At 48.8% G+C, this 25553-nt stretch overlaps 1 protein-coding gene across 4 annotated transcripts in view; it reads left to right on the forward strand.

Moving 5' to 3' along the window:
• The window catches only part of DPYD (dihydropyrimidine dehydrogenase), a 351367-nt gene that overhangs the window by 137361 nt on the left and 188453 nt on the right, over positions 1 to 25553 (forward strand). Inside the window, exon 9 of one of the 4 annotated variants that reach the window (XM_036344654.1) lies at positions 22241 to 22263. The exons of 2 other annotated variants lie outside the window; for them this stretch is intronic. In XM_036344654.1, coding sequence (XP_036200547.1) covers positions 22241 to 22248 — 8 coding nt within the window. In that variant the 3' untranslated portion in view covers positions 22249 to 22263. Of the gene's footprint in view, positions 1 to 15926; positions 15959 to 22240; positions 22264 to 25553 lie in introns of those variants that run through there. One more of the 4 variants, XM_036344653.1, reaches the window with a different exon arrangement.

Here is a 25553-nt window from a genome sequence, read left to right on the forward strand (position 1 = left end):
CATGACAGTTATGAAGGAGCAACGAAAATAACTTTATGGTTGGGCCACCACATGAGGAACTGTATTTAAAGGGCCGGAAGGTGGAGAACCACTGCTTTAGAGTGACTGCGGTTTTACTTTTCAACCTGACGGTTGAGTGGAGGATTTCACATAAATAAGACAAGTCTCCATCAGGTGTATTCTGCTGATATCTGCAGCATGAGGCCAGTAATTGCTGTTACTCCCCACAAGCACCCGTTCAGAAATGCTCGGTTAGTAACAAATGGAGACGTTCGCCAGGCAGTAGGTCTGAAATACGGGTGATGTTTTCAGGCAGTTATTGGAAACTCACCGTGTGGCTTCCTCCCGCGGCCCTGTGTTGGAGATATGTTTTCCAGTAGTGGGGCTGTGCGGGGCAGGGCAGTTTTGGTTTCTCCATGGATGTTATCTTCCGAGCATCTCTGTACTGAAGAGACAGGGGCCCAGCAAACACCCAGCGCGCGGAAGTAGCTCCACCTCAGCGGCGCAAGAAGCACATTCCAGCGCACATTCGGGATCCTGGGACGGTCCGTGGCTCCGAGGGTTTCGGCCGTAGCGTTATCTTCTACTCGTAAGAATCAGTAGTGGTTCCGTTTCCCCCCGTTCATTTCATCGCATGACGCCCGCTTACATCTGTGATTGGATCGTGCGACATCCGCGCACGATGCTCCATCTGACGGCCCCGCGGGGTGAACGCAGCGCCGAACATGCGGAGCCCTTTCCCATGGATGCCGCTGCTCGTTTTCCTGCTGGGAGCGGACTCTTTTGACATTTGATGTGGTGATGAGTGGCATGCACTCATGTTCTAGTTCAGTATTTGATATGGATATATACAAGAAAGTCCCATCTCGTCAAAAAAAAAAGAAAGCGTCTGTGTGTAGAAGACAGGGCGCCGCCTCCGCCAGGAATTGTTTCTGTGACACGGGTCACGGCAGAGGTGGGAGCACGGGACCTTTCTGCGACCACGCCACTGCCCACCCTTGGACAGCCTCACGTCCTTCCTGCCCTTGTGCGTCAATCTTGCTTCTGCTGTGATGAACCTCACGCACGGCTTCCTCTCCCTTCCCCCACTCCTTTCGGGACGTCCGCTTTGCAAAGGGCAGTGTGTATTATTTAGGACACAGGTGTGGCCACTTAAGGAAGTGGCTTAAACAAAATACACATTTAGTTCTCTGTCATCTAACCCTGTGAACCATCCTCAGTGCCTGATTTTTTTTAAAAAATGTATTTTTTTTATTGCTTTCAGAGAGAGAGAGAGGGAGAGAGAGACAGAAACATTGATGAGAGAGAATCATGGATGGGCTGCCTCTTGCACACCTGCTACTGGGGATCGAGCCCCCAACCCGGGCATGTGCCCTGACCGGGAATTGAACTGTGACCACCTGGTTCATAGGTCAATACTCAACCACCGAGCCACGCCAGCTGGGCAGTGCCTGATTTTTAATTTTGGCCCGTAGGCGGTCACTTTGGCCACATTCTGCTAACAGAATGGGACATAGGGGAGGGAGCCCCTTTCTTTTTAAGTTCATTACCCAGACATTGCATAGGTCACTTCCGTTTTTATCTCACTGTCTACAACCTGGTCCCTTAAACATGCCTCACAGCCAAGGGTGTTGGGAAATGCAGCCTCTAGCGGAGTGGACACAGTTCCCATTAAACTCCTATTGCTATAGGAAGAGGGGCTGGTAGACAAGTAGAGCAGAAGGAAGGTCTCCGCCATAGCTCTGCGTCAGCCTTGGTATCGACACACGAGTTTCTTACTGAGAGAGATCGGTGACGCGCTCAATAACAGCAAAGGAGCTACTTGAGCTTAGCGCTTGCGTGTTGGGTAGGCAGATCACGTAATGAAAGTGGACTGTTGTGTCTCTCAGTAGTTGGAAAGACCACATTGTAGACCTCTCATGTTTATAATCACTGTCCTTCTGCGTTAGTGTAAGAGAACGAGGACTCTGTTATTACATAGGATTATTAGTTTAGCTTAACAAATCCACTACCTCAACAGGCGTGTGCTCTCAGTATTCTGACTTTAATATTGTGTGTCACTGCTGCTGAAAAGTTGATCACTTTTAGGTTCTTCTTCTTCTTCTTCTTCTCCTTCTCCTTCTCCTTCTCCTTCTCCTTCTCCTTCTCCTTCTCCTTCTTCTTTTTGTTTTGTAACTGAGGCGAAAGAAATGATCTCATAGTGTATAAATCATGATGGGACTTAAAGGGTTTTCTCTCTGTGCCCCGGCGAGATTTCATTTTTTCCAAGAGGAAAAAAGATAAGTGAGCGGAAACTCTGTGTCTTATTCAAAATAGATTCTGTTGTTTGGAGACAATTGGGATTTTTTTTTAAAGACTCTGAAATTTGGTACTTTTATTGCAATGACAGCCCCAGCAGAGTGTCCGTGCTCAGAAATAGAGTGAGAACATCCGGCGGAAAACGGCTTTTCACAGGCCTGGATGGTTCTCTTGGGTTGGTATTGCAGTCAGGATAATGAACTGCAGCCACCATTTCTTTTTTTTTATTATTTTATTTTACAAAAATGAACAAAAAAGGATAAAAAAAAGTCAAAGTGTGTGACACAGGCTGGGGTAGGAGCTGCTTTGTGAAGAGTGTTTTTCAGTCGTGTGTGTGTTGGTTTGGGGTGTGTGCGCTCACACACGCATGCTGCATAATATGAAAAACGTATTTTTGAATGCATCTTAATAGTCAGCATGTGAAAGCCACCACTGTGTGTTGTAAAGACCCTGAGATACTAAAGCCTTTTTCCCATACGCCTGTCAATGGCTGCGGAATGAATTAAGTAAACACGGAATGACTGCACGGTTCCAGACTCTGTGCTAAAATTAAACAGAGAAACAGAGATGAGTTCAGCTTTTAGCTGGATTTTAATTTCAGGAATGAAGGGTTGACCCCTTCATCTCTGCTTCAGCGGAGCTCATTTTCTTTATCTTTTCTCATGGCCCATTTTCTGCTCCATTTCAATGTAAGTTCTATGATTAACTCCTAAGATGACCCTTGAGGTGGCTATTATTAACTCTATTTTATGGGTAAAAAGACTAAGATGAAGAAAACTAGTAAACAGAAATGAAAACATGCAAAGTGAATTTTGTGGAGAAGGTAGGAAACATGACAAATACAAATATCCATACTTCCACATAAAAACTGTGGGAGACACTGACTCAAAGCCAGCGAGTTCTCTGGTGACGGCTGGCTAATCGAGGCGTCCAGCTTAAGGATCCTGAACGCGCAAGAATGAGCCGTCACTAACCAGTAGTCTCACTTTCTCATTGTGGACACCAATTGGTTTTCTTTGGTTACCATCAGGAAAGAATATTTTTAAACTATGATGATTCCCAAATAGTATAGCAGCTAAAGAAGAGATCATTACAATTAAGAAAGCGCATTGAGAGATTATGGTATTAACTGTGCTACAGTGTGGCCTTTCTTTAAGTCTCTGGTGTCTTCTTGGAGCCATCATTCTTCCCTGTGAACGTTATTCTTAATTAGCTTCTTCATCAGGAGTTTCTAAATTGTACACAACTAGCTATGCAGTGTACTTGCTAAGAAGAAGGTGGAATAAGGACTTTAGGCCATCCTTTTTACCTCTGTCTACAGATAGAAACTAAGGCTGTTTAGGGATTGTGCATAATTCCGAATATCATTTTAAAATAATAAACCTGACTTAATGTTAACCAAGGGGGGAAAAAGGAGGGTACGAATATTTTGCCAATCTACTTTTAAAAAATGTGTAATATTGTCTAATCTAGTGTCACTTGGAAGTACTTGGGTGTAATTGTGAGATGGCTTCCAAGACATCAGAACGGAGAGAAATAGAATTCCAGCTGAGAGTTCATTAAATCATCACTAATGAGCCCCAGCACGGCCCCCAAGCAGACAGGCTTGATGGAGGGCAATTCTTCTTTGATCTTATCAGCATATCTCTAGAGCCTACATCTTCATCAGTAGAGTCAGGTGAGGGGGACTGGTCACCTTTAGAGGCACAGGAAGGGGGAAGAAAGAGAGAATCTAAGGAAATATCGGCTGCCTCTATTTATTTACTTATTAATATATTTTTATTGATTTCAGAGAGGAAGGGAGAGGGGGAGAGAGAGAGAAAAACATCAGTGATGAGAGAGAATCATTGATCAGCTGCCTCCTGCACTCCCCCTACTGGGGATCAAGCCCTCGGACCAGGAATCAAACAGTGACCTCCTGGTTTGTAGGTTGATGCTCAACCACTGAGCCACATCGGCCGGGCTTGGCTGTGTTGTGTCTCTTTGAAAGCACCTAAATTAATGGACCTGATTCTTTGAGCCCATGTCATGAAGATGTACAGGTAAATCCACCGTGAAGACCTCTAAATCCCCATGTTGGATTTCAGGTTCACTGAGCTGATACTGCTTCCTAAATAGTTTGATTAGAGTCGGAGGCAGTGCTAACCAGGTCAGTCAGTAACCCTGGTCCCTCTGAGGGTTGTCTCTGTTGCCCAGAATCACTCTGCTTTCTCTCAGTAATTCGGTACTTCTCTGAAAGGTGTATCCAAAACTGTGTTCCTTCATGAGGCCATGCCTATGTGAATATTTGAAGACATAGCTAACATAGGCAGACCTGTGATTTTTGTTGATTTTCTCAGGTGTAATGTTTTATCTTTTTAATCCTCAGTCACTAAGCACATACTTGATATCACAATTAAAGAAAAACAAAAACACACCTATGAATTAAAAACACAGAAGGAATGAATCAAGCACTGAAATTGGTTTTTTATATAGTGATTGGCAGTTCTAAGGTGTGTCTTAGAAATTATGATTAATGCTTAGTTTTATATGTTCTCATCAGTTTCTGATCAGTTAAGAAAAAACAACAACATGGACACACAACAAAAACCTTTTCTGCTTCTAGGCTAGGACTTGATCTGTAAAATCTTTGTAACTTTTGCTTCTAATTTATTGTTCTCCCTCTTCCTCTCCCAAGTCTTCCGAATAAATTGTAACAGTTGGGACCTATTAATTCAGCCAGGAGCTAGGAGAGAGCCCTTCACACCATAGTTCGTCTTTCTGCCCGTGCTCAGGGAAGTAAACAGCATTGTTCTGAACCATATCCTTAAATCATTATGCATATATATATATGACAAAGATGCTAATTGACCATACCTTCGCTACACCCATCAGCCAATCAGAAGAGTATGCAAATTAACCCAACAAAGATGGCCAATAAATTTGCATACTGCAGGCGGGGTGGGGCAGTGCAATCCGCCGCCTGCCTGCTGCCATTTGGGCCTGCCATCTGCGACCTGGGGCAGCAGGGCGGGGCAGCGTGCGATGGGCTGCCTGCCCGCTGCCATCCAGGCCTGCCGTCTGCGACCCGGGGAGCGGGCCTAAGTCAGCAGGTGGTTATCTCCCGAGGGGTCCCAGACTGTGAGAGGGCACAGGTCAGGCTGAGGGACACCCCCCCCCCCGCCCTCCAGTGCACAAATTTTTGTGCACTAGGCCTCTAGTGTGTGTGTGTGTGTGTGTGTGTGTGTGTGTATCATTTCAATATAAAAGACAAGATGTTTGTTATGTAGTAAAATTAAAGACCATTGACAAAGGATTAGGGAGACATGAATGAGAGATGTATGCAGCTAAATACTGAATAAGAAAAACATTGTAGATAGTGATTAGAGTTTGTGATTTTTTTTCTTATTTTTTAAAAAACTCTTCATCCCAGGAGATGGTTTTTAAATTGATTTTAGAGACAGAGGAAGAGAGAGAGAAACATCAATGGTGGAAGAAAAATGAATGAAATAATGCATTTTGTGGAGCAGAGGGAAGAAGAAGTATGATTCCTTTCCTGAGTGTTGGCTTTACTGCTTATTTGTAATTAAAACAACAGTAATATCTCTTGAATTTCTCACAGGGATGCCAGTGACTATTTGTTAAATGGATATCCTAGGAGCCCTGCAAAATTATTACCCCTTTAAGCATATAAAAGTCAAACCAACACAAAGCTGGTTTGAGCCAGTTCCTCCAGCTATGAGTTATACTCAGGTTGTAATTAATTGCTTTGAAAAGGAGTTAATTCTATCAGGTCATTGAATAACCCCGTTAGTAAATTATTATGACAAACATATCATTTGCAGAAATCTCGGAACAGTAGCATTTTAGCAATTTGTAGTCCTTAGCAACAGCCCGCATTCCGCCGAAGCACAGTGATAGAAGCAGCCTCCTGCTGTTTGAGACTGTTACTGTTAGGGGAAAGGCAGGCATTTTATACATTGAAAATTGAAGGTGAATTCATCTCTGAGCATATCATGTTATGTTGCTGTAGCTTTGTAGTCTGGGCTCCTGTGAAAATCGGATCACCAGATGCACATACAACATTATGGATGGTGCGCCGGGAACGGGAGAAATGGAGGCAAATAAGACAAAAGAGGCTCAAGAACAAAATCCGCGCGTGAGGAATTCCGTGAAGGGCAGCCTGGCTTGGCGTTCGTTCGCAGCCCCAGGTCTTCCCCCATGTGCCTGTGGTCCACTTCACACAGTCTAGGTCGGCTCCAAAGCATGGCATGATGGGAAAAACGGCCAGTTGAGAGAAGCCGTATTTGCTCATTTGAGGAATGAGGGGATTCATTTTGAGCTAAGGCTGTAGGCGATAGTTTAGGAGGAAAGTTCTGACTTCTGCCAGCGACTTAATTAGCCATATGTTGAGGAACAACAGTTCCATCGACATGGTGTGGAAAATACTTCTCATTATGGATTGATCTTTCTAAACTATAATTATCCAGAGAAACAGATAACCAGAGAATGGCCATCGCTGGCTATGTGTAGCTGATCCCACCCACCCACCCGCCAAAGCACACACTGTGTTCTGAAGTGTCAAATTATCACTGGAATCTTTCTCCAAATCTCCTAATTATATCAGAACTATATAGTCATTCTACAAGTGTTCTGTACAAGAAATAAAAACCTTCTAGATCTTGCCCAGTTGGCATGGCTCGGTGGCTGAGCCTTGACCTATGAACCAGGAGGTCACAGTTTGATTCCCATTCAGGGCACATGCCTGGATTGTGGGCTTGGTCTCCAGTAGGAGGCGTGCAGGAGGCAGTCGGTCCGTGAGTCTCTCTCATCATTGATGTTTCTCTCTCTTTCCCCCTCTTCCTTCCTCTCTGAAATCACTAAAAATATATATGTTTTAAAAACTTTCCAGATCTTTCTAATTCCCAGTGATCTTAAAAATTCCCAGCCTAACCATCCCTTGCATGTAAAACCATGGAAACAGTGAAGTTAGGAGCTGGAAGCTCTGGGTTGGACAGACCTGGGTGTAATCCCACTGTGTGCCTGACTAGCTGTGTGCCCGGATGCGATTTACCCACGCGCTGTTCGGTTTTCTTGTCTGTTAAGGAGACGATAATTTGCCTTTCAGGGGGTCACTCTGATGACTAAGTTCATTCGGTGCAGTGCCCTGTGCCCAGGCACAGTGGTTGTTAGTATAATCTCATCAGATTAAGGATTTTCCTTACAAGAAATATCTGTGATCATTAGGTGAATAAAAAATCATTTTACATAGGAAAAGAAAGAAATGAAATAAAGTTAAGATTTGACAGGTAAGCTGTCCTCGGTCAAAATGAAAACTCCTCAAATGAAATGGCAGGATTGGGAGACAGTAGTCACAATCTACAGGGGGCGAAAGCAGGGTTATGGTTGTTCTTTGGGAAAATAATACAGTAGTTAATCCTGCCCGAACGAATCCTGCGGTTCCTGTACTCACAGCTGTAGACTGACTTCTGCCCCCACTCTGTGTGTGTATACCTGACAAAGGTATGTGTCTGTTTTCAGAATATGCACGGAATTCTTTACAGTATTGACGATAAACAGCCCGGTTTGAAAAGTTTGAACCAATAAATGAGTACACAGGAAGAGCCAGTGAGCGCATGGCAGGACTGTCAGCATCATCAGTCATTAGAGAAATGCAAATGAGAACCACGAAGGGAAACCCTGTCCGCCTGTTGGAATGACTAGCGTTAAACAGACCACGGATGCCCGAGGTGGGCAAGGGGGGGAGGCGCCCGGCTTGCAGTACTCGCTGGTCGGAGTGCGCGCCCTGCTTTGGAAAACAGGTGGCCAGGTTTCATGCAGTGACTTCCTCCTGCCCTGAGGCACGGAGGCCACCCCCTGACAGTTATCCGAGAGAAACCAAAACCTGTCCACAAAGAACCCCACCGGAAAGTGCATTTGGCCCCAAACTGGAAACAAACCAACAGAAAACTACACACGGCCATCAGCAGGTGCATGGGTGACAAATTCCGGCGGCGGCGCTCCATGGATGACTGCCCCCGGCAACCGAGGGAATGCGCTGCTGACAGGCCTCACTGGGTGCAGGCCGCGTGAGGACCACACAGCGGGGCCGTGCGTGTGGCCACTGAGGGGCCCCGAGTTCCGCGGGGCACGTTGGAGATGCCCAAGGTTACCCATGACCTGGTGAATTCGCGGTCAGGGTGTTTACTGGGGTGGGGAAAGGGAGTTCTGGCAACTCACCAGAGGGAGTTTGAGTCGAAAGGATAATGAGGAGTCAGTGGAAAGGGGGAGTTGCAGGGGAGGGGTGATTCCTGGTGGAGGACGCCAGGGAGCAGGATTCCGGGGAACCAGCATGGCACAGCCTAAGTGTAGGGTTCCTGGGGTGATGGATATCTGGATTTCCGGTCTTGGGGCTGGATGGAGAGTTAGGCAAAAAGCCGATCGCAGAGGGCCTGCTTACCGTGCTAGGGAACGCAGGCTGTCAATGGAATGCATCTGAGAACCAAAGGGAAGGTTTTAGGCACCATAGTCTCTCTGGATAGAAGATGGATCTCAGAGTAATGACACCGGACTTGTGGAGAATAAGCAGGGAAGAAATGATTAGAGCTTGAACTGGGGCAAAGGCCGAGTAAAATAATCTATATTTAGTCTAAACGCTTCGGTCTTTTTCCTTATGGTTTAAAATCACACATCTGAATGAGAACATCAGGAAATAAGTGACCACTTAATAAATAGCTATTACCATTACACGGTCTTTTACTTCTAAATTCCTATCGCTTCGGGTCGTTAATGGTGTATTACCCTCTATGTACATAGGATAAAACCTAACATTATCAAAACAGCCCTAATGATTATTTTCAGGCACGTTCAGCTATATTACCCCAGCATCAGCATTATTGAAGGATATATTTCTTTCAGCATTTGCAAGTTACATAAGATTATTCCTATAATTGGTTTGAAAACATTTTTCTCACATTTATCTCCTTGAATATTAAAGCTCATTAGGAAATATATATTTAGATATGTAGAGGAGATTAATTTATAAAACTAAAAGTAAACAGAACTAATTGAAATGCTTAATAGAGCATTAACAGGAATTGGATTCTGGGATAACCAGCCAAGATGTTTTCTGAGTCTTATGCTTGTGGTTTATTTGATGCAAACTACAGGCTCTCTCTGTAGGATAAAATGAATAGAATCTTAGGAGCAGGAGCAAGCAGCTAAGTAATTTCTTAGGTGTGGTCCTATAGGTATATTTCAATAATTAGCCCGCCTTAAACGTTTCTAAGTTTTCGTGTGAAACTCGAAAGCATCACTGTATGTGTTGTAACAGTTATTCGGGGATCGTTGTACTGAACCAGTTTTTGTAGTTAGACAACCTGGAGAATGGTGATGTACACGGACAATCTGAGAAGAATTTGGGACGCAGCGAGCCTTCAGCAGTCCCCATTGGCTACACGATACATAGGTTTCTAATTGGGATGTATCATCGAGGTTATCTCACCAGCTTCCCGGTCCCACTAGGAAGAGAAAAATGCCGTGTGGACAGACTTTTCTGACACCTTTGTGGCTTCGTTAGGAAGCCATCTTCGATCAGGCGTGCCTGTGGCCACAGCAGGATGGGTGCTGGCCACTGACATGCAGCGGGTGAACACTGAAGCCAGCTGCTTCCTCAGTAGTGGCCACAGGTAGTGATGTCACTTCTTTGGCAGGAGCCCCAACACTGGCAAAGAAATGATTTGGGCTCAACGGGCATTTGCCGCGATAGAATATGGACAACTTCCAAAGTCACAGTGGGAGGCAACTCGTGGGCAGGACTGCCTGTGTTCGTGTTTTGAAATTTCATGTGAAAATAGAAATTTTAATCCTCTCCAGAACGTCCGGTCAGCGAGGACCGACAGACAGCGGTGCCCCGTGTTGTCTCCCCTGTGTCTTGCTCACAGCTGTGCTAATGCAGCAGGGAAGGTGCTCAGGGATACAGTGATGCAACAGGCTTAACCAGTTACCACCAAACTCGATACCCAGCTCAAGTTCATGCCCAGAAAGTAGACCCAAGAAGGAAAAGTCACACCTACAAATACGTGTCCTCGTTCCAGTCAGCCTTTTGAAAGGAAACTAGAAAAGTACCTAAGTAGTCACACAAATCAAGACATGGAAATTCGTATTCTTATAATGAGTCCAGTGAAACTTCCGTCTGAAAATGTCAGGCGGATGCAAGCCGATCCTTCAGTCCTGTCCTGAATTGCCCCTAAAATAAAAGCAACGGGTGTTTTCAAATGTCAGACGCTCCGGAGAGCACAGAGGCTGGGCGAGGAGACAGCAGTGGCCCTTTGCCGAAGCAGGCGGCTGTCGAGCTTGGCCCGCGCAGACCCTCACCCCCTGAACCCCGGCCCGGACCAAGGAGTCCCGTGACCGTGATGTGCGCTGCCCGGTCTACCTAGAGGGTCCAGGCTCCGCACTCCAGTGAGCCTCCAATAGTCCCCGTTAGCTACCTGACAGACGTCTTTCTAATGGGATATATCATTGATGTTATCAACAGATTGACTGGGAAAGAGGACCACGTCACCCCGTACAGCTTTTAGCGCCATGCTGTGGGTCACTGTGGGGGTGAAGGAGAAGAGAGAGGACTGATAGAGAAAAAGTGTGTGTGTGGGGGAGGAGGAGAGCGGGGGGGAATGACCTCATGAAATGTAAGGACAGGGAAATACCTGGGTCCATCTAAGAAATTGGAAGGCTGACTGCTAAAGTCACTTTTACCCATTTCCATCATTTTATTCAATTACTTGTATTTCTAGCAACGATTGTTGGTCCGGGCGCTGTGCTGGTCACTGCAGGTTAGTGCTCATTAGGCGCTCTCCGGCCAGAGCAGCGCGCCAGCTGTGAGGGAGTGGACCGTCGCTGCTCAAGCGCAGGGGGCGGACGGAGAAGGTACAATGACCGGCTGGAGGGCCGGGCCTTCCCCTCGTGGGCGGGCTCCGTTAGAGGAGGCGAACCGAGGCCGTGATGGGCAGGAAGGTGGGTCCCCTGACACGGACACATGTAGGAACCAGGATGAAGTTGAGATCCGGGGCTGACACGGTGTGGGGTGGCCCTGAGATGCTTGCCAATGGGTGAGGGTCGGGAGTGATAAGGGGTGGCAGGTCACACGGGAGGTGAAGGGTCCTGGAGTTCGGGTTTATCCCAAACGCCGAGAGGCATGGAATTTCGGGGCTGATGTCATCAGGGTGCGGCCCCAGTCCCTGGTGCTCCCTCAGGAGGGTCACAGGGCTCCTTGGTTGGGTTCGCTGAGACACGTGATGTCACCAGTGAAATCGGTGACATACTTTTCCCACGGCTTTCCTCAGTCACCGGGGATCCACGGGCAAGTGGTGCTGCCCAAACTCACATCGTTTTTGCTATAAATGTGCTGGGGGAGGGGCCGGGTAAGGAGGGACAGCTTTTCGAGCCACGCCTTCTCGGAAGAGGGTCTATGACTCACCCCTACAGACTCACTAATGATGAACCTGCATAAGCATTTTCCTTCTGCTTAATGGCATGGTGCTCTCCGGTGCAGGAATTCCTTGTGAGATGAGATTCTGAAACGATGGCGTCACACTAGTGTTTTTGACAAGAGACTGGTCAGTGGGTGGTGGGATTCGGTGCTGGCCGCTGCAGGTGTTTACCGGTATGGCCGGGCGATTCTAAGGCGGTAAAAGATGCCATTTACATCCGATGGATTTGCTTTCGGTCCTAAGAATGTTATGGGGCGTCTCTGGTGGCTCAGGATCCATACGATCATCTATCTTGTTTTACAAGTTGATCCATTTTCTCTCATCCATTTCCTTAGAGAAGAGGAAAAAAAGGGTAACGATTTCACATTTGTCTCTAAATGTGTCCCCATTTCTTTCTGTGGGCTTAAAAAATCACGGTAGACAGACAAATTGCCCTGCATTGTCTTCTGAAATAAAGGTGAAAAGTATGTTTCTGCTTCTGTGTTCTAGAAATTTGGTGAGTTAAATATGTTGGTAGGAACACAGCTTAGCCCGCACATGTATTATTGTCATGGATCTAATGTCACATGGATGTCATGACTGCATGCATTAGCCATGCTTAGGTATCCAGCTTGATTTAGCTCGGGATAGAGCAATGTGGAATTCAAAAAATATACCGCGTCCATTGAAAGGTTTTGCTGTCAAGTCCACGCCGCCGTGGGAGGTGTCACGTTTGAAAACCCGAGAAGCGAGTTGTGTGGGGCCGGGGACTCAGCAGTGAATGAACGTCTGATCTCAGAGGGAGGCGCCTCCCCGTTTACGGCGAGGCCTTGATGGGGCCTGATAGTGGTTGATTAACGAGCGGCGGCCCGCGGCAGGGAGCGCATCTGCGAGGAGTGATTTATGGGTTCCCAGGTACTGGAGGCTCCTGGTATCTTGCGGATGTAAGTGTGCGCGCCCGAATAAAATAAATGAGATCAACATGTGAGGAATGAAAACACATTACTTGCAAAGGAGGTGTCACGCGCCGGCATTTTCGCTCAAGTACACTTTGTCACGGGGCTTCCTGCCCCTCGGAATACAAATCACTTCACTGCTTCGTGCAGTCGCCTCGGTTGGGGTTCTGGCATCCATCACCCACGGCGTCAATGAGGGTGACACTTAATGGGGTGTGACAGCCCCTCGATGTTCACATTTCGCATCATCTACGACTATTCAAGTTGCGCATATGTTTTATGGCTGAAGATGAATACATTGTGGGCACTTAAAACAACAGTCCCCAAACAGAGACCAGGTTTGATGTCCTGAGGTCTTCATCAAACGCTCATCAAATACTCAGAGTGGAGGGTTTTCACGGCCCCTGTTATGGCTAGGCATTTGCATAATCTATCATTTTATGATTGAACAATGTTTAGTTATAGGATAAATAGTAGAATACAAGGATGGAAACGGTACTAAGTTCTGCATGGAGCTCTTGTGTGCATGCACCTTGAATCATTCATTCTTGCACAGGGAAAAATCATGCTTGTTCTATAAATGTAGTTGCCTTATGTTTCACATATGCTAAGTGATTATTTTCAGGAAGTAAGACTTAAAAGCCTGGCAGTGTAGCTCAGCTACACTGGTTGAGTGTTGACCCATGAACCAGGAGGTCACGGTTCAACTCCCGATCAGGGCACAGGCCCGGGTTGCGGGCTCCATCCCCAGTGTAGGGGGTGCAGGAGGCAGCCGATCCAAGATTCTTTCTCATCATTGATGTTTCTACCTCTTCCTTCCTCTCTGAAATCAATTAAAAAATAATGTAAGACTTAAAGTTCTTTCAAGTTATTGGTAACCAGATAATGAGTCAGAGCGGGTTCAGCCTAACGGAGAACAATGTGAACATGAACGGCACCGTGGGAGCGGCAGGCGCTGAGCCTCCCTGTGTTGTGTGAGATGCAGCGTCCATGTGACTCATCCCGAAAGGCATCTTTGCGAAGTTGGGTGTGGAGACTCTGGAGCCTACGCTTCAGATCACCTGGATTTAAAAAATAATAACCATCCACCACAAGCTAGCGACACGCGCTGAAAGAAATGTGCTTTTAAAAGCTGTTATGGAGCTCTGTCACTGCAAGCGAAATTCTTGGTGGGCGAGAAGCTGCATCGGGTGTCCCTTGGGACGACGGCAGCCTGAGGACTGAGCAGAAGCTACATCCTTACGGAGCGTGTTGCCGAGAGACTGAGGAGATGACAAGCTCGTGAGGAAATGGCACTCATGGTGATCGTGCTCATCTCCTCCTCAACCTTCTGTTTGCGACCCAGCCTGCTCTGGACCTCGGGGGGGGGGGGGGGAGAGGAGGGGATAGTGAGGACATCACAGACCCCACAGCGAAGCATTGTGAGAGACGATGTGCGTGATAAAGGGGCTGTGAGGTGCACTCCAGGGGGTCTGTCCTGAGTGGGGGACAGGGAGGGTCCCACTGGGAGAGATGCTAGGGGGCGGGCGGGGGGGATCGTGCAGGAGGCGTTAGTAATAATAATACCGAGGATGATGCTCATTCTCCTCCTCTCGGGAACACGGGTCTCTGCCCGTCACAGTCCCCCACCCTCTCCCCTGTCCCTCGCTTTCTCTCCTCTGGGCGTGGCCATGGCCTAGACATAGGGGCTTTTCCTCATTCTTTCCTCATTACTGGAATGATCTACTGAGTCTTCACTACCGTTTAAATGAAAGCCGGGGGTACTTGTCTGGCACGGAGACCGCTCCAATGCGATGGTCTTATATTGTCAAAGTTTTGACTCCACCAAAATGTCAAAAGATCCGAAGCCCACCCTTTCATTACCAAAGAGAAACACAGGGTTAACCGCACTGCGATGGGATTGAGACACATTGCTGTTTTCAGCCACAGAAACATTCAGAGTAGACAAAGAAACAGGGTTAAGTCACGTGTCCTTGTGCCGACATCATCACCAGAGCAAGAAGCCTGAGGGCGATTCAGTCGCGTTTACAGGAAGGATCTCTGGACTCTTCCATTTGGCCGGCGCTGGCTGACCTTCCCAGTCAGGACCGAGTCCCTCACCTTTCCCTTGCTCTCCGATAAACCCGCTTTGGAGGGGAAGTGGCCTGCTTGTCCTGAGGGCTCCTCTGCCTGAGCATCGTCCCCACATGGACGTCCCCGGGCTGAGTAATTACAGTGCCAATTAGTTAAAGACTAAACATCGCTCCCCCCTTAAACGGGCCATGTCGGCAAACACCGGAAAACGCAAGCCTCCTAGACTTAGGAGTTTTCCCAGAGCTCCTGGCTAAGTTGTCAAATATTAATATAGCCTAACATCCTAACATCAAAGGGCGTGCCGAGATATGTTCTCCTTCCTAATTATGAAGGTGTAACATGTGTAAAGCAAAACGGAGATCCAGGCACCCTTAGGGGGAATCTAGTAAGAATTCAGAGGAAGGAGAGGGTGCCGGTTTCGGGTCTCTCTCTGTCCTGAAGACGAGTCGGCCACCCTGGGCAAGTCACACCCTCCCCGGTCCCCAGTGCAGGGTCCTCGCTCTGAGGATGAAAAGCAACGGCCCAGCCCTGGCTGGTGCTGCTCGTGGTTAGGGCATCAGCCCGCCCTCCGAAGGGTCTCGCGTTTGACTCCCTGTCCAGGGCCCGTACCTGGGTGTGGTTCCCTCCCCGCCCTCCGTTGGGATTGATGCAACTGGGAGACCTGGGCCCTACAGTCCACATCCCGCCCTGAGGGAGAGGAGCACATGCCACAGAAAAGGAAGTAAAGACGACCCTGAAGCCGCTGAAACATGCTAACCCTGTTCCTCCTAGGAGAGAGGCAAGTTAACGCTCGCCCGAGGTACCGTTTTGTCCATCAGACGGGCCGACGGTCGATGGGGCCTGCGGGAACAGGCGCCGGTGCCGTCCGTGTGTGAGAGCATCCGTCCCGCTTGTGGGAAACTGTTACACGCGTGCAGGCGTGTGTCTGCTGGCCTGTGAACGGCAGGGTTGCTCACTGTGGCCAAGTAACGGGAACAACCCACATGTCCATCAAGAGAGACAGGCCAATAAACACAGAATAATACGTTCTACTTGTACCCTGGGACATGAGGATGCAAGGAAGGTCTTCACCTGCTGATGGGGAAATCGCTGAGACGGTTGGTCACATGGAAGGAGCTGGTGTAAACAGTACATGTTGTCATTTGTGCAGAAACGGGGGCGACGTGAATGTCCACGTGTCTCTCTGAACAATCCATGGCGCAGAGCGGTCCAGGAGCCTTCCAGCGGGAGAGAGCGGGAGGGAGACTTCCCACCGGAGCTTTGCACAGCGTCTCTCTGGGCCCTGAGCACGCCCTGCACATTCCAACCTGGAACCTGACAGTTTTCCTGGGGAGACAAGTGGCCCACAGGTGGGGCGTCTCCCTGTGTCGTGCGTCCCCTCTGATGTGCACCCGGCGGAGCGGGGCAGCTCTGGAGCGCGGCTGCTGAGGGGAGGACGAGGGCGGAAAGCCACCGGGAGAGTGTTGAACGTGACCTTGGGGTCGTTCTCTAAAACCGCACATTCCCTGTTGCACATAGAGATGGAGGAGCCTGGGATTCTCCCGTTCAAATCCTCCCCCTTTTGTAGACACTGAGGATCTGTCAACATTGTCAGTGTTTGCGCTGCTGTTCTCAGCGGCGTCTCCACAGAGCCCCGCGCCCGCTCAGGCCAGGCCAAGCGGGGTTCACAGCAAATGCAGGAAATGAGACCTTTTCAGCTCCAGGAACACCAGGAGGCGCCATGCAGAGAAGTGGCCTTTTTTTGGTTAATCCTCACCCAAGGATATTTTTCCATGATTGTTAGAGAGAGTGGATGAGAGAGGGAGAAACACATCAATTGGTTGCCTCCTGCACGAGCCCTGACCAGGGCCCGGGCCAGGAAGGAGCCTGCAACCGAGGTACGTGCCCTTGACCGGAATCGAACCCGGGACCCTTCGGTTCCCAGGTCGATGCTCTATCCACTGAGCAACACTGGTCAGGGCAAGAAGTAGCCTTCTTCATCCCCTGGTGGCCAGATACTCATTTGTATCTCTGCTTCATCTCCATCCCCTGCTTTCCTCGACACCTTCAGATGTTCGGATGGGACATGCCCCAGGAGTCTAACCCTCTGTGTCACCCACCCTGACCAGATTCCCTCCACGGATGGGCTGGCGCACCTGGGTGGATAGGTGAGAGGTCAGGACCTGTGTTGGGTACCGATCCCGCCCAGTTAGGTGTGTCCGGATGAAGGAGCATTTGGGTTGTCCCAGTGGGCGGCTGGGGACAGATGAGGCTGTCCCACGTGTCCCATCCCCGAGCCAGCCCGCAGCCACGCCCCCAGTGTCAGGATGCCGCCCAAGCTCCCTCTTCTCGCTGGAGAGGGAGGGTGACGCCCGGGCTCCGTGGTGAGCGTTTTGGGGAGCAGCTCAGACCTGGAGCTGGCGGCACAGCCCGGCGTGAGCCGCACATGCTGATGCACCTGCATCGGCCTCCGTGGCTTGTCTGTGTACGTGACCGTTTGTTCTGCAGGGAAAATGTCCCTGTGGGGAGCCTCACAGGAGGGGCCAGGAGCCGACGGCGAAGGCAGCGGTGGCCAACGCCGCTCTGTCCCGACTTCCCTCAGGTCTCCCCGGGGCCGCGCCCGGACCTGCATTAGACACGCAGCCCGTCTCCCGACAGGAACGCGCATGAGCAGAAACGCCCCTGGGCGCAGCGTCCTTGTCCCGCTTGGGAATTTCTTCTTAAAAACCAAGGAGAGGCCCGGCCGGTGTGGCTCAGTGGTTGAGTGTTGACCTATGAACCAGGAGGTCCCAGTTCAGTTCCCGTTCAGAGCACGTGCCTGGGGGTCGTGCAGTGCAGGAGGCAGCCCATCTATGATTCTCTCTCATCACTGGTGTTTCTACCCCTCCCTCCCCCTCCCTTCCTCTCTAAAATAAATATATATATATATATATATATAAACAATGACAGAAAGTATAGTCTTCACACCCTGCCAGTCACTCCCTAACCTGACCTCGTTCATCTAGGTCAGTACGCTGACGAGCTGCCAGGTTGATGAGCAGAAGGGGTAGCTGTGTTCTCTGATGACCGGGGACCTGTGTGGCTTGGTCTTCAGTCTCAGTGCCCCGACGTTTCAGTGGGATGCGGGGAGTGAGAACCAGCTTTCACGTGTCCGTGGGCCTCCTCCGTGTCACTCAGAAACTCACGGGCTGGTGGAGTGCGAAGCGTGGTCTAGGACGCATTCATGTGTTTGGGATCTAATATTGTTTTGATGCACCTTAAGCTGCCCATGGGCTTCTTACATGAATGATGAGGTCATTGGAACCGGTGTTGTAGGTGAAAACCGTATTTCTGTTTACCTACCGATTGCGTGGAATTATGTGCGTGCACCCCGGGAACCCAAGGGCCCAGCTTCGTGGAGCGTCTGTGAGACGCCGCCTTGCCTCAGTGAGGCCATCGATTATTGGATAGAGCACATCCCTTTATTGATCACTAGAAAGGGAGACTGTTTTCTTAAACCTTCAGGAAATGAGACCGTTTCTGATTTATATTTTTTAAAATGCACAGTGCTTGCCATTTCTTTTTTCCCAAAAAATTGATACCAGAGGTAAGAACAAGATAGCAGGGAGGAAACAACCAAATGTGCATGCACAGAAACAGCAGTTAGCATTGAGTGCCATGCAGGAATTTGTTCAGTGTCTGAGCCACGGCAGTAGATAACAGCAGGTAATAGAATATTATTATTAACTTAATACACGCATTTATCTTATAATAATGGCATTACCAATAAGGGGGACGGAGTGAGCACTTATTGAATGTTTATGTACACCAATCAGTTTTAAATCACTGTAGCTATCCTGAGGATGGACAGGCTTAGTCTCGTGTTATAAATGGGGAGACCAAATTAAATGATGTGAAACCTTTATCGACACCCCAAAATCAGCCCGTGGGGAGACCTCCCAGCACCCAGCGTCCCTGTTCTTTCTGCCTCATCTGTAGACTGCAGACAGACATTGCCTTAATACACCAGCCATCGAATCACATAATCCAGCAGCTGTTCTCTGGAGAAGAGTATGTGTCCGCAGCTCCTGACGTGTATATGGAGTCATAGGACATCATCTCGCGGTGGGAGGGTTGTCCCTTACACGGGCTGAGGAGCTTCATCCTTAATTCTTGAGCCGTCTGAGCTGCTTCGCTCCTTCATCAATAAGAAAGATCTGATGCGCAAAGGCCTGGCCTTCTATGAGGAAGCGTCTCCTCCCTGGTGATGAGCAGTCCGGGCAGGTCCCCACGCTGCCGGAGCTCGCCCGCCTCACTGTGCCAGGCACGGCTCCCGGGACAGGGTTCTGAGCTGAGACAGGGGAGCAAACCTAAGGCAGAGGGCTACATTCCCACATCTGTGCCCCTCCCTTCCCCAGGCCTGGCCTGCCGTGGGCCCTGGAGCAGGACATCCTACCCGGGCGATTTCTGTCTGTAACGCTCTGCCTTCCAGACGCAAACCATTGTTTCAAGCCTGAGAGCAAGGAAGAGAGCCCACAGCCCTTCCCTGGGAACCTCGTTGAGATTTAGTGCAGCCAGTCGGTGTGGCTCAGTGGTTGAGCCTTGACCTATGAACCAGGAGGTCACAGTTCAATTCCCGATCAGGGCATAGGCCCGGGTTGCAGGCTCCATCCCCAGTGTGGGGCGTGCAGGAGGCAGCCGATTCATGATTCTCTCTCATCACTGAAATCTCTCTCTTCCTCTCTGAAACCAAAAAAATTTAAAAACAATTCTGTTAATCTCATTTATGTCCAGCTTTGGAGCAAGTGGACATATCTATATGCCTGTGTGTCTATAGAAGTACGACTGGCTATTGTGCCTGCATTTATCTGTGAATAAACTCACAGGAGCCAGCACGGTGGTCTGCTTGAGCAGAATCCTGCTGGGGGTGGGAGGCGGCTCTGGAACACAGGACCCCGTGGCGCTCATTATTAAGCTGTGATAGCACCAGTGCTCCTCTTTGATGTCTGGCATGGGCGACTTCAGCCGAACTTGGAGCGAGCCTGAAGGATGTTGCATTGAACGTGCCGTATGGCAGCCAGCCAGAGTACAGTCAGCCTCAGCCCAGCTGACGGCCTGGTAATGAGGTAGTGATTGATGACCGCGGCTTCCTTATGAAAACCTGCGTCCGACGCTGGTGGGGGAGGCATTGTGGGCTCTTTGCGTCCCGCTCCCCGTTATATGACTTATTTTCACAGCGGAAGGAGCTTCACGGGCTGATGCATAGGCACTCTTGGTGTTACTTTTAGGTTACTGTTGAGCAGCCGTGTGGAATTTTGGAAGTCCAACCCTGTGGCTATATTTATGTATAATTCAAATCTCAATTTCAATGGGGTCTTTAAAAATCATTTTTAAAAGAACTGGAACTGTGTTAGCCATAAAATGCTCCAATATTCTTACTGTGTATCTTTTCCATGTTATGGTTTTCTGAATTTTTTATTCCTCTACTATGTTACAAAGATCTCTCTACAAATTTCCCTCCCCACTCTCATAACGTTAAAGGGCTGTTGACCTTTCAAACAAATAGGCAGCCAGATATTTCTCCAGCACAAGGAGTTTACTTGGGAACAACACGGAATTGCATTTTGGGACATGTGGTCTAATGGTGAACCACATGTAAGTCAGAGAACAAAGGAGAGGAATGGTCTTTTATAGAGGAAAGGGGAGCACAGAGGGGTGGCTGTTGTAAACAAAGAGTCCATTGGAGGAAACTGGATGTTTGAAGTGTAGTGGCTTTTCATTGGCTGACTGGTTGCCGGGCAAAGAGAAGATCCTGCTCCTTCCAGCTGGAGTAGTGGAGTCAAAAAACAACTTCCTGTTGGAGATTGAGAGTAGTCTCTTTCCATTGGGGTAACTGACAGTGAATGTGAGGGTGTGAGAGCTCCCCCTACAGGCCCTCCCAACTCGAGATTCCTGTTTATTAATCTTCATATAGCAGATATTCATCCAATATTGCAAACTATGCTTGAAGAAAATTCTGTTTTCCATTCTTCTTACATTTTAGTGGTATGTCCTTTTTTCTGAATAAAATATAGAAAAATGATTATTTCATATATATTTTTATACATGCAACTCTTTGACTTAGTTTTGAGTAGAACATTTCATAGAAGCACCTTTGTTTTTCTATTTGTTTGTTTTTGGTCCATTTATTGTTTTACACATTTGCTCTCTGGCCCATGGTCAACATAGATCATGTCTCAGATTGGTTTCACATAAGCGCTCATGACTGCAACATGCCGCTTGCGGAACCACCACTCCAGTTGCCTCCCAACCTGGGATGCGTGGAGCAAGGCCTATGATCACATCTCACCCTCTGAATCTTGCTTGTGGAAGAGCCCGCAGCAGGCAGGCTGTGCTGGGGGTGACGAGGGTAATACACAGCTCCGAGCCGGCTTGAGCGAGGCGTGCTCAGCGGCAGGCTTGCCCGTCAGAAGACAGTCTGTGCCCTCTGGCGCCGGCATCTGCTGCTTCCTTGGGCTTGGAGTGACCAAGGACATGCCCCAAACTCCCGGTCCCAGTCCCGTCACTGGGGCAGCTCAGTGACAGGCGAGATGATGGGGACCTCCTTCTGGGTCCCCATAACCCACATCGGGTGGTTTCAGCCGAATGGGAACAAACGAGCTGCTCTCAGAGGCCTGGGCATACTCAGTTTTGTGTTTCTCTTTTCCGAAGGCCTTCTAACTCTTCAGTTATTTAAGTTTTTAGAGAACCGAGCACAAAACACATGGAGACAGGCGTCTGGGTGTCCCCGGGAGGTCGGGCTCATCGCTTGAAGGCGTTGACAGTCCCCGCTGTGGACCGGCTCTGTACCAGGCGCAGCCGCTGTAACTCTCCGCTCCCATCACAGAGCAGCAGCGGCCGTGCGGCCCCAGCCTGGGAGCCGATCCTTCCTCCTGGAGAGAGACCGCATCTTTTTTTCATAAGTTGCTCACGCTCTTACCACCAAACCGCACTTTCTCAGCGGAGAGAAAGAGGCTTGTGCCTTCCCAGGAAAAGTTTCTGCCAGCGAAAACGTGACCTGGAATGAATTATTTACGCGTTGAGAAGAAAGACTTGCTAAGTCAACGCTCCAGCCAGCACTTGCCTGGGAACAGCTTGAAGCTGACGGAACGCCGAGCTCAGAGGACCCAGAGCAGCAGCGGTGCAGGGCCTTGTTAGCGGAGCTCAGGGGGAGGCGGGCCCCACAGGAGGAGGCCAGGGAGCAGGAATGGAAGGCTGCGAAGTGGGGGGATCGAGGGGGAGGCAGGCAGATCCTCGAAGGAACTCAGGAAACAACCCAAAAAACAAGCAAGAGCAAGAGGGGGGATGGGAAAGAGAACGGAGAGGAAACCGTTGGATAAAGTACCCTAAAATACTAAGTGTGAGAAAGTTACATTTGTTTTACATAATGTTTTGTAGCCTCTTTCTATTCGTTTATTCAATTCTCAGCACCATGGGGGATAGAGTGTAATTGTCCCCATTTTTCAGGTGAATGAGAAGATTTTAAAGACCTGCATCCTTGAGAGTATTGTTTAGATCCTCATTTCTAACACCCATTCCTAGTCTTGGCTGGATACATCGACTGAGGACAAAGATTGCTAACGTTGTACAGACATTTTTGCCTTTTGAGATGTGTGGTCGGGACACTACTTTAAATGTGATGATCAGAAATGGTCTCTCTGAGGAGAGTCACTTGAGTGATTGGATTATGCGAGGATGCTAGTGTTGCTGACTTGAAAGTCACTGATAAAATACAGCTGTGCCGCCTGGCCGGCATGCCTCAGTGGTTGAGCCAGAAGGTCAAGGTTCGATTCCCATTCAGGGCTCAATCCCCAGTCGGGGGCGTGCAGGAGGCAGCCGATAGGTGATTCTCTCTCATCATTGATGTTTCTATCCCTATCTCCCTCTCCCTTCCTCTCTGAAATCAATAAAATCATTTTTTTTAAAAAATATGACTGTGTCACACTTCAGTAAGGGACCGGCAGGATGAGATGACAGTGGGGAGGCGGGATGTACGGCCTTCCGACAATGACAGCTGCCTGTCACGTGCCCCGGTGACCCGACTGTGGCCTTCCGGTGGCCCTGAGGCGCGTGTCCACAGCGGCTCCCAGAACCCCTAGCAGACCTGAGCTCTCCCAGGTCCTTCCCTTCCTCTCTCCTTTCGACAACCACCAAACTAGTACGGAAGACATGCTAGGACTGGGTCCTTCTCACATGCACGAGTCAGGCAGCTGCGACTGACAGCAGGTTAGCCTTGTGTCAGCTGTTGGTGTTGGGAAAGGGATACGTCAGTCACGTCGAGGGACTGTGGGCTGAAGTGGAAATAGGGGAGAGCCTTGGCGTTGCCTGGGAGTCGCCGCTTGTTTTTTCCCGTCATTTGGAGTAACCACATGTGTACGGCGCATGGGAGTGTAGGCACTGGGAGTGTTCACTCCCAAATTAAATTGAGATGAAAATCATCTTAAAGTACTTGAAGTAGCTGGGTATTTGCATGCATTTCCCCGTGCCTCATCATCGTCTCCTCATTCAAGTTATGTTGGTATCATTGACATTTTAAAATAATTACAACTTTGACTCGCGCTTCAAACATTTTTTCCCGTTGGTTTGTTTCAGCAAACACGGAGGAATTGCTGGTAAATGCAAGAGACTTGGCGCTGTGGGGAATGTGAAGTCATTCCTTCCACAAATATTTATGTGTTCCCTGCTCTGTTTCAGCATCTCAGACCTCGCTTTGCCCACAGGCGGGGCGTCTGCCACAACCAAGAGGCAGGCTTTCCTGTCACTGACTATTAGGGACCAGTGAGAAATCGAAATCCTTTCAACCTGGGTCTGCCAACACCAGTGCCGAGCGGAGCGGAGCTTATGTCCGCTGTCCGGTGTGCCCCTGCGACAGTGAGGCAGCCAAGTCCCCCTGGACTCGGAGTGAGACCCCGGCTGGTTATAACAAATATGACAGGGTGGCTGGTTGGTGCAGTCCCCATACCTTCGTTGTCTGGAACTTTGGTAAATATATATATTCCCCTGAAGTCCGTATGCTATTGGCAATTAATTCTTTCTCCCTATGGATGGGGCCAGTGTCGCGTGGGGTAGTTTGCAAAACCGACTTCTGTGGAGTCTTCACCTCGTGGTTCTGGCGAAGCCGGTGGGGGGGCCGTTAGCTGAGCACCGTGTACTTAGCCTTCATACCTAAGCCCCGTCTGCATAGGTGGGAATTCGGGTCTTTGGGTCACATATGCAAGGAAGGCAGGAGAGACAGAAAGAATAATTTTTTACACCCTTAATTTTATTTATTTTTAAAATACATTTGTATTGATTTCAGAGAGGAAGGGAGAGGGAGAGAGAGATAGAAACATCAGTGATGAGAGAGGATCGTGGATCGGCTGCCTCCTGCACGCCACACCCTGGGGATCGAGCCCACAACCCCAGGCCTGTGCCTTGACTGGGAATCGAACCGTGACCTCCTGGTTCATAAGTCAGCACTCAACCACTGAGCCATTCTGGCGGGGTTATAGCCTTAATTTTAGAACAAATCTATGCTCTAACAAACTGAGGAGTTTTAATGCAGCCGCAGAATACTCATTCTTTAGGCTCTCTTTTTGTCCGTAGCGTTGAACACTGGCATGGAGAGTGACGGTGATTATGTCTAGTATTGTACACACCACTCACCGAGGATATGTAGTTTTCTTTTTTGTATGAACCGGCTCTCCACTTACCGTGTCCCTGCAGTTATCTAAGCACTTGGTAATGGGAGCTGATATGTGGGGAGAGAGTTATTAATATTTGTGATTCTTAGATTTATGACATGGCTGTGCTTGCACATCTTGGTTTGAGCCCATCCATATTGTTAGTACGAGTAATTGACTGAACAATAGGTAAGTATCCAAGGCCCCCGTACTGCTCCCCTGGTCTCTGAAGGATAATCCAGCCTATCTTATCTCAAAGAGAGAATATTTTGAATAGGAATTTTCTTCTTAGAATAATTTTCAGTCTCATTATTTTAACATTACATGGAGATCCTTGGATAGTAAAGAAAGGATGACTTGTTCAGGTCACATATGCTGGGAGCCTTGCTTTTATGATGCTGAGAAAAACTGAAAAAATGAACCAGTGAAAGCCGCATGGACCACTCCTGCGTTGGACTGCCATTGATTGAACACCTACTGTGTGCCAGGTAGAAGAGAAGTCAGAGAAGGAAGACTAAAGCAGGGGCTTGCTTGTCCTTTAAAAATTCACAGACAACAAATTAAGAATGGAGTCTGGCCAGTGTTGCTCAGGGGTTGAACATCGACCTGGGAACCAGGAGGTCGCAGTTCATTCCCAGTCAAGGCAGATGCCCGGGTTGTGCACGATCCCCAGTAGGAGGCGTGTAGGAGGCGGCTGACCCATGATTCTCTCTCACCATTGATGTTTCTCTCCCTCTCCCTTCCTCTCTGAAATCAATAAAAATACATTTTTTAAAAAATAAGAAAATGTCACAATTAGATACAAGACTCTTGATGGAAAAGCAATGCGTAGCTTTGTCTCGCCCTGATTGTCTGGGTGTTTGCAGTTCACATGTGGGGGAGGAAGCTGGAGATACAGCACAGGCTTGTCTGGCTCGGGGTCTGGCCGGACGGTGGGGGCAGAGGAAGCAAACTTGCCCTCACATGACTGGTCCTGGGGTTGTGGAGGCCATTTGTCATGTAATCATGAAAGCGAGAATGAAAGCAGGATTAAAGCCGACATTAAAGATACCATTTGCTGCCGAGTAAACGATGTATGCTTTATAACCCCATTAAGGACGCCACCTTCCTTAATTTTC

Source organism: Myotis myotis, unplaced genomic scaffold, assembly GCF_014108235.1.
Source record: "Myotis myotis isolate mMyoMyo1 unplaced genomic scaffold, mMyoMyo1.p scaffold_m19_p_18, whole genome shotgun sequence".
NCBI classification, from domain to species: Eukaryota; Metazoa; Chordata; class Mammalia; order Chiroptera; family Vespertilionidae; genus Myotis; species Myotis myotis.